The sequence below is a fragment of the Gracilinanus agilis genome, unplaced genomic scaffold, assembly GCF_016433145.1.
Source record: "Gracilinanus agilis isolate LMUSP501 unplaced genomic scaffold, AgileGrace unplaced_scaffold285, whole genome shotgun sequence".
Classification (NCBI taxonomy): domain Eukaryota; kingdom Metazoa; phylum Chordata; class Mammalia; order Didelphimorphia; family Didelphidae; genus Gracilinanus; species Gracilinanus agilis.
Genome location: NW_025360801.1, coordinates 1 through 9,583, shown reverse-complemented (window position 1 = coordinate 9,583; position 9,583 = coordinate 1). Strand labels below are relative to the sequence as shown.

General features: G+C 40.4%; 1 protein-coding gene and 1 pseudogene across 1 annotated transcript; both read left to right on the top strand.

Annotated features, from left to right (window-relative positions):
- Nucleotides 1-384: 384 nt before the first annotated feature.
- LOC123254672 (ATP-dependent RNA helicase DHX8-like) lies at nucleotides 385-3,747 on the top strand. Its single transcript, XM_044683640.1, has one exon. The coding sequence runs from the start codon at nucleotides 400-402 to the stop codon at nucleotides 3,745-3,747; it is 3,348 nt and encodes a 1,115-aa protein (XP_044539575.1). The 5' UTR covers nucleotides 385-399.
- Nucleotides 3,748-5,294: 1,547 nt separating this feature from the next.
- On the top strand, nucleotides 5,295-5,849 carry LOC123254671 (annotated as a pseudogene).
- Nucleotides 5,850-9,583: the final 3,734 nt, after the last annotated feature.

The window sequence follows — 9,583 nt, the reverse complement described above, 5'->3', positions numbered from 1 at the left end:
AAAGAATTCCACTGGAAGCACCCAAATGAGATTTGTGTGCCAATGTCAGTGGAATTTGAGGAGCTCCTGAAAGCCAGAGAAAATCCTAGTGAAGAAGAGTTGGCTTCCTTGGGTCTGGACAGACTGAAATCTTCACCCTTGGCTTTAGGACTGTATAAGGTTAAGGGGGAACCGGGACCCACAGAAGATCTCGCCAAGCTCGAGTACCTGTCCCTGGTTTCAAAGGTGTGCACTGAGCTGGACAATCACCTGGGGATCAACGACAAGGACCTTGCTGAATTTGTGATCAATCTTGCGGAGAAAAATACAACCTTCCACACTTTTAAAGCTTCCCTCACCAAAAATGGTGCTGAATTCACAGACTCTCTTATAAGCAACTTGTTACGTCTCATACAGACCATGCGGCCCCCAGCAAAGCCTTCTGCTGTCAAAGATCTGGTTGTGAAACCAAAGACAGAAAAGGAAAAGCTCAAGGAACAGTTCCCAGCACTTTGCCGACCAGACAATCCTACAGTCCGGACCATGCTTGATGAAGATGATGGCAAAATAGCCGTGGATGTCCTCAAAGAGCTGGAAGCTCTAATGCCCAGTGCTGCAGCACATGAGAAGCAGAGAAACTCTGCACACCGTGACAGGGCAAAGAAGAAGAAACGGAGTCGGAGTCGAAGCCGAGACAGAGACCACAAACGAAGACATCTGTCTCCATCGAGGTCACATTCTAGGACTTGGGATAGGAATAAAGGGAAATCCAGATACCGATCTAGGAGCAGAGGTCAAAGTCCCATTAAAGACCATGATAAATATGGGGAGAAGAACAAGGACAGATGGCGAGACAAACATGTGGACCTGCAACTCCCTGAAGAGCCTTCCATTGGGGAAATTTACAATGGCAAAGTTACCAGTATCATGCAGTTTGGGTGTTTTGTGCAACTGGAAGGACTAAGGAAATGGCGGGAAGGTTTAGTTCACATTTCTGAGCTTCGTCAGGAAGGCCGAGTGGCCAATGTCACTGATGTTGTGAGCAAAGGCCAGAGAGTTAAGGTGAAAGTCCTGTCTTTCACTGGGACTAAAACCAGCCTGAGCATGAAGGATGTAGATCAGGATACTGGAGAAGATCTGAATCCAAATAGACGCAAGAACCTTGTTGGGGAAGCCAATGAGGAAACCTCTATGAGGAACCCTGATAGACCTACTCGCCTCTCCCTTGTTAGTGCCCCAGAAGTAGAAGATGGAACACTTGAACGGAAACGCCTCACCAGGATCTCAGATCCTGAGAAATGGGAGATCAAACAGATGATTGCAGCCAATGTACTTTCCAAAGAAGAGTATCCAGACTTTGATGAAGAGATGGGAATCCTTCCTAAAGTGGATGATGAAGAAGATGAGGAGCTGGAGATTGAATTGGTTGAGGAAGAACCTCCATTCCTGAGAGGACACACCAAACAAAGAATGGACATGAGCCCCATGAAAATTGCTAAGAATCCTGATGGCTCCTTGTCCCAAGCAGCAACGATGCAGAGTGCTTTGGCCAAAGAAAGGAGAGAAATCAAACAGGCCCAGCGTGAAGCAGAGATGGACTCCATTCCTATGGGACTCAACAAACATTGGGTGGATCCTCTACCTGAAGTGGATGGGAGGCAGATTGCTGCCAACATGCGGGGCATTGGCATGATGCCTAATGACATACCTGAGTGGAAGAAGCATGCTTTTGGGGGCAACAAAGCATCTTATGGTAAAAAGACCCAGCTGTCAATCATTGATCAGAGGGAAAGTCTCCCCATTTTCAAACTCAAAGAGCAGCTTGTTCAGGCTGTTCATGACAATCAGATCCTGATTGTTATTGGAGAGACTGGTTCTGGGAAGACGACACAGATCACACAGTACCTTGCTGAGGCAGGTTACACCTCCAGGGGGAAAATTGGATGTACACAACCTCGAAGGGTGGCGGCAATGGCAGTGGCCAAAAGAGTATCTGAGGAGTTTGGCTGTTGCTTAGGCCAAGAGGTGGGCTACACTATTCGTTTTGAAGACTGCACCAGCCCAGAAACAGTCATCAAATACATGACGGACGGGATGTTGCTCAGGGAGTGTTTGATTGACCCCGACCTTACTCAGTATGCAATCATCATGTTGGACGAGGCTCACGAGAGAACAATTCACACGGATGTTCTCTTTGGATTGTTGAAAAAGACAGTGCAAAAACGGCAAGACATGAAGCTAATTGTTACCTCAGCCACATTAGATGCTGTGAAATTTTCCCAGTATTTCTATGAGGCTCCCATTTTCACCATTCCAGGCCGGACATATCCAGTGGAAATTCTCTACACTAAAGAACCTGAGACAGATTACTTGGACGCTAGCCTGATCACAGTCATGCAGATCCATTTAACTGAACCACCAGGTGACATCCTGGTGTTTCTGACTGGTCAGGAAGAAATTGATACTGCTTGTGAGATCTTGTATGAACGCATGAAGTCTCTGGGACCTGATGTGCCTGAATTAATCATCCTCCCTGTGTACTCTGCTCTACCAAGTGAGATGCAAACCCGGATCTTTGACCCAGCTCCTCCTGGTAGCAGGAAGGTTGTAATTGCTACCAACATTGCTGAGACTTCTCTGACTATTGATGGGATCTACTACGTGGTGGACCCCGGGTTTGTGAAGCAGAAAGTGTACAACTCCAAGACTGGGATCGACCAGCTGGTGGTGACTCCCATCTCTCAGGCTCAGGCAAAGCAGAGGGCTGGCAGAGCTGGGAGAACAGGGCCTGGAAAGTGCTACAGGCTCTACACGGAGCGTGCCTACCGAGATGAAATGCTGACCACCAATGTGCCTGAGATCCAGAGAACTAATTTAGCCAGCACGGTGCTTTCTCTCAAGGCCATGGGCATCAATGACCTGCTTTCCTTTGACTTCATGGATGCCCCCCCAATGGAGACTCTGATCACAGCCATGGAGCAGCTGTACACCTTAGGAGCACTGGATGATGAGGGCCTGCTCACCCGTCTGGGCAGAAGGATGGCAGAGTTTCCCCTGGAGCCAATGTTGTGCAAGATGCTGATCATGTCTGTGCATCTAGGCTGCAGTGAAGAGATGCTCACCATTGTGTCCATGCTGTCAGTGCAGAATGTCTTCTACAGGCCCAAGGATAAACAAGCCCTTGCAGATCAGAAGAAAGCCAAATTCCATCAGGCTGAAGGTGACCACCTCACTCTCTTGGCTGTGTACAATTCTTGGAAGAACAACAAATTCTCCAACCCCTGGTGTTATGAGAACTTCATTCAGGCTCGTTCCTTGCGCCGAGCCCAGGACATCCGTAAACAGATGGTGGGCATCATGAATAGACATAAGCTGGATGTGGTGTCCTGCGGCAAGGCTACAGTCCGTGTACAGAAAGCCATCTGCAGTGGTTTCTTCCGAAATGCTGCCAAGAAGGACCCACAAGAGGGCTATCGAACTCTGATTGACCAGCATGTGGTCTACATTCATCCCTCCAGTGCTCTCTTCAACAGACAGCCAGAATGGGTGGTGTACCATGAGCTGGTGCTGACAACCAAGGAGTACATGAGGGAGGTCACCACCATTGACCCCCGATGGCTGGTGGAGTTTGCCCCAGCCTTCTTCAAGGTATCAGACCCCACAAAGCTCAGCAAGCAGAAGCAGCAGCAGCGACTTGAGCCTCTGTACAACCGCTATGAGGAGCCAAACGCTTGGAGGATCTCCCAGGCTTTCCGCAGGAGGCGGTAACAAGCAAGCCACAATCTCTGGCACAAAAGTGCTCAGTTCTGGGTCCCCCGCCACCCCCCTGTGGGATAGAGGTCCAGGACTCTAGTGACTTTTATTTTTACATAACATATACATGGGTGCAGAAATTGTACATGTCTATATGCTTCTATAGATGTGTATATGGTTAAATTGTTACTATACTAATAAAATAAAAACTTTGTAAGTTGATTTTGAGTTTTAGTGTAGTTACTTTTGGTTTTCTGTATTAGCAATAGGGTAAGATCTTAGCATAGTAGAGAATTCTGTTTGAATTGTTCAAATCAGATTTGTAAAATGCAGTTTCCATGAGTTGTGCATAGTTATTATTTTAGACTTTGGTTTTTTGTAACTGTGTGTTATTGTTTCAAATGTTTTTTTTCAAAAGTTTGCATTTTGAATTTCTGTAATTGTATGTTTTCCATTTGTATTGGTACAACTATGTTTTCATTGATTATTTGTTTTCATTGAAATTTTCTTGTCTTTAATGTATATCCCTAGTACAGGTTAGCATAGATAGGTATAACAATAAGAATAGGATAAGATAAGCATAAGATTAAAACTACTTTTAAGGAAATATTACAATAATAAGATTAGGTATAGCTTTAGAATTACATAGAATAGCAATAATCCAGGAGAGACTTTTTATCTCTCCATATGTTCGAAGCCGGGAAACTATAAGGATGATATTAGAAACTAAGTATTGTCTTATTAGTTTAGAGATAAGAAGTAGAGAAGCTGACTTGAGGAAGAATTGGAGTTTCAAATAGTGCAGAGAAAGAGTGTTAATTTCAATTGGTAGCAGTTATAATCTTTATTCTATGACAGTTTGGGGTGAGACACTGAAAGAGTTGTCTTCTGGCAGCTGACAGAGCCACATGGAGGACCTTTTCTCTCTCAGAGCTGGAGAAGGTAACATCTTTGCCTCTCTCTATCTCTGTCTGAGGTAAAGACTTGAATGAACGGAGTGTTTTCTTTTCCAACTTGGGAAACATCGTTTATTTCTCTGTCGTTGTAAATAGATTGATTAAACTCCAAAAAGACCAAAGAAAACCTGGACTTTGGTTCACACTGAGTTTCTTAAGACTCAGAGTCCTAACTTGATTCTTGGTGAGACTCAACCAGCTAGCCTTGGTTATCTTTATAACTTAAAGGTGAAGTTAAGAATTATAGAGGTAGTTTTAGTTAGAATAGTATAAAATTTGGTTAGTTAGATCAGGGAGGATTACCGTAGCCTGTGAACCACAGGAGAAGGGGGACCCTTGCAGATCCAGGGAGTTTATTTGGGTGGAATTAGAATTCCTTTTCCTTTTCCCTTTGTATATATTTAAATAAATAGTATGTTCCTCTAAAACAAGAGTCTCTTTAGTATTCCTTGCGCCTGACCCTAAAGGGAAGTTCATCTTTGAGCTTCACTTCACTTTACAAATGAAAATACTTTGATAACATCTATCAAAAGTATCATAGAGGACAAGGACCAATAAAATAATGGTCTGAAAATTGATTCTATTTTTTGTGCTCGCCTTATTTTACTTTTACAACTGAAATGTGGCAGGACACTGGAAGAGTGAGCCCAGAGACTGTTCAGCACTAAAGGCAAGTCCCTAGAATCACTTGACTACTCACTGTTTGCTAAGAATCCCAAATCAAAGGGAACCAAGAGGGACACTGACAGGAATAAAGACATTGCTTTCCTTGAAGCCCAGATTTACAAATATGAAGGGATTTTTGGGGAATAGTAACATCTCACTCATGAAATTGTGCAGTGCAAAAACAGTCCCAGACAGGAGAGGAAGAAGAGGAAGAACAGATCACTGAGAGTGAAGATGAAGATGAAGATAATGAGATGATCTACAACCCCAAAAACCTGCCCCTGGGTTGGGATGGCAAACCTATTCCCTATTGGCTGTATAAGCTGCATGGCCTCAATATAAAGTATAACTGTGAGATCTGTGGGAGCTACACCTACAGAGGACCCAAGATCTTTCAGTGGCACTTTGCAGAATATCACCATGCTTATGGCATGAAGTGCTTGGGCATTTCAAATACAGCTCATTTTGCTAATGAGCTAATACTTGATAACTTCTGCACAGGAAAAAAAAACCCAGAAAACAGAGGAGGACAAACAATTAAAGACATCCAAACCTTCCCCCCAAAATGAAAATTGGTCACAAGCTCTTGAAGAGTTCAAATCTGAGATCATGAGAAAGATGGGAGATCTGGCAAGAAAAGTGGGAAATAGTTCAAAAAAGAAAATAACAGTTTAAAAGGCAGAATTTCACAATTGGAAAGCGAGACTCAGAAATCAAATTAAATGATAAGCAAATTGAAGACCAGAAATGACCAGCTGGAAGCTTTTTAAATTGCCTTCTTCAAGGGATTCAATAAGATCAAAATTATTTGTATTTCTATATCGAGAAATATTATGTGTAATTCTAAAAACTTGTACTCACTATTATACTAATTAGAAGAATTAGTAATAAGGAGAAATTGGAGTACTTATGGTCTAAGATGATATGGGGGAGGGAAAGTGTGTGTGGGGGAATAGAAGATGGCACCAAGAGTAACATGAATGAATAGGAAAAATAGGATATTCTATACCACACAAAGAGGGCATGGGAAGGGGAGGGGATGAATACTATTAAAAGGAGAAGAGAGCATTAATAGGAAATACTTAAACCTTACTCTCAGCGGAATTAATCCTGAGAGGGAAGAGTGGCTAGATACATTGGGATATTAAATTCTATCTAACCCTATGGATAAAGTCAGAAGGGATAAACCAAGGGGGCAGTGGGGTGGGGAGTTCTTAAAGGGAGGGGAAGAGAGGGGGGAGGGAATTGATTAGGCCTTACAAAATAAGAAGAGGGGAAGGGAGGGGGTGGAAAAGGAAGTAAATCAAGGGAGGGGTGGAAAAGGAAGTAAATCAAGGGAGGGGACAAGGGGGACTGTTCTAAAACAAACCACTGGTTTAAAAGGAAATAGGGTAAGAAGAATGGGTAGAACTAGGAGATGATACCAAAATGTTGGGGAATATACAACTGATAATTATAACTCTGAATGTGAATGGGATGAACTCGCCCATAAAAGAGAAGCAAATAGCAGAGTGGATTAGAAAACAAAATCCTACCATATATTGTCAGCAAGAGACACACATGAGGCAGGTGGACATACACAGAGTTAAAGTCAATGGCTGGAGAAAAATCTTTTGAGCTTCAATTGAGAAAAAGAAGGCAGGAGTAGCAATCATGATTTCTGATGAAGTCAAAGTAAAAATAGATATGATTAAAAGAGATAGAGAAGGTAATTACATCCTGATAAAAGGCAGTATAGATAATGAGGAAATAACAGTATTCAACATGTATGCACCAAATGGTAGAGTATCCAGATTTCTAAAGGAGAAACTGGCACAGCTCAAGGAGGAAATAGATAGTAAAACTATGCTAGTGGGAGATCTAAATATTCCTCTATCAGATCTAGATCTAGATCTAGATAAATCATAACAAAAAAGAAATGAGAAAGAAATGAGAGGTGAATGAAATTCTAGAAAAATTAGAGTTAATAGATATGTAGAGAACAATAAATAGGGTCAAAAAGGAATACACCTTCTTTTCAGCTGCACATGGTACATTCACAAAGGTTGACCATGTACTAGGGCATAGAAAAATACCAAACAAATTCAAAAGAGCAGAAATAATAAATGTAACCTTTTCAGATCATACTGCAATAAAAATAATAATCACTAAGGGCACATGGGCAGGCAAATCAGAAATTAAATAATATGATTCTCCAAAATCAGACAGTTAAAGAAGAAATCATAGAAACAATTGATAATTTCATTGAAGAGAATGACAATGATGAGAATCCTACCAAATTCTGTGGGATGCAGTTAAAGCAGTACTCAGGGGGAAATTTATATTATTGACTGCATATGATAACAAATTAGAGAGAGCAAAGACCAATGAACTGGGCATGCAAATAAAAAAAAGGGAACAAATTTAAAATTCCTACTTAAAAACTAAATTAGAGATTATAAAAATCAAGGAGAAATCAATAAAATGGAAAGTAAAAGAACTATTGAATTAATAAATAAGACTAGAAGCTGGTACTTTGAAAAAACACACAAAATTGACAAAGTACTGGTCAATCTAATTAAGAAAAGGAAGGAAGAAAACCAAATCAGCAGTATCAGAGATGAAAAGGGAGACCTCACCTCTAATAGAGGAAATCAAGGCAATCAATAAAAACTATTTTGCCCAATTATATGGCAATAAATATAGCAATGTAGGTGATATGAATGAATTTTTACACAAATATAAATTGCCTAGATTAACAGCAGAAGAAACAGGATACTGAAATAATCCCATATCAGAAAAAGAAATTGAACAAGCCATCAAAGAAGTCCCTAAGAAAAAATCCCCAGGACCAGATGGATTCACAAGTGAATTCTAACAAACCTTCCAAGAACAACTAATTCCAATACTATACAATTTGACACAATAAGCAAAAAAGGAGTTCTACGAAACTCCTTTTATGACACAAATATGGTACTGACCCCAAAGCCAGGTAGATCAAAAAAGAGAAAGAAAACTACAGACCAGTCTCCCTAATGAACATAGATGCAAAAATCTTAAACAGAATACTGGCAAAAAGACTCCAGCAAGTGATCACCAAGGGTTATTTATTATGATCAGTGGAATCTATACCAGGAATACAAGGATGGTTCAACAGTAGGAAAACCATCCACATAACTGACCATAACAACAAGCAAATCAACAAAAACCACATCATTATGTCAATAGATGCTGAAAAAGCCTTTGGCAAAATACAATACCCATTCCTACTGAAAACAATAGAAAGTTTAGGAAAAGAAGGGCTTTTCCTAAAAATAATAAATGGTATATATCTAAAACCATCAACAAACATCATCTGCAATGGGGATAAATTAGAAGCCTTCCCAATAAGATCAGGAGGGAAACAAGGATGCCCATTATCAACTCTAGTATTCAACATAGTACTAGAAACACTAGCAGTAGCAATTAGAGAAGAAAAAGAAATTGAAGGTATCAAAATAGGCAATGAGGAGACTAAGCTATCACTCTTTGCAGATGATATGATGGTCTACTTAAAAAATTCCAGAAATTCAACTAAAAAGTTAGTGGAAATATTCACCAACTTTAGCAAAGTTGCAGGATACAAAATAAATGCACATAAATCACCAACATTTCTATATATTTCCAACAACGCAGCAGGAAGAGTTAGAAAGAGAAATTCCATTTAAAATCACCCTAGACAATATAAAATACTTAGGAATCTGTCAATACAAACACAGGAATTATAAGAACACAACTATGAAACCCTTTCCACCCAATTAAAACTAGATCTAAACAACTGGAAAAACATTGAGTGCTCATGGATAGGACAATAACACAATAAAAATAACCATTCAACCCAAATTAATTTACCTATTTAGTGCTATACATATCAAACTACCAAAAAACTTTTTTACTGAATTAGAAAAAAACTATAACAAAGTTAATTTGGAACAAGAAAAGACCAAGAATATCAAGGGAAATAATGAAAAAAAAATTTGAAAGAAGGTGGCCTAACAGTACCAGTTCTTAAACTGTACTATAAAGCAGTAGTCATCAAAACAGTATGGTACTGGCAAAGAGACATAAGGATCAGTGGAATAGACTAGGGGTAAGCAACCTTAGCAAGACAGTTTTCTATAAACCCAAAGAACCCAGCTTTTAGGACAAAAACCCCACTATTTAACAAGAACTGCTGGGAAAATTAGAAAACAATATGGGAGAGATTGGGC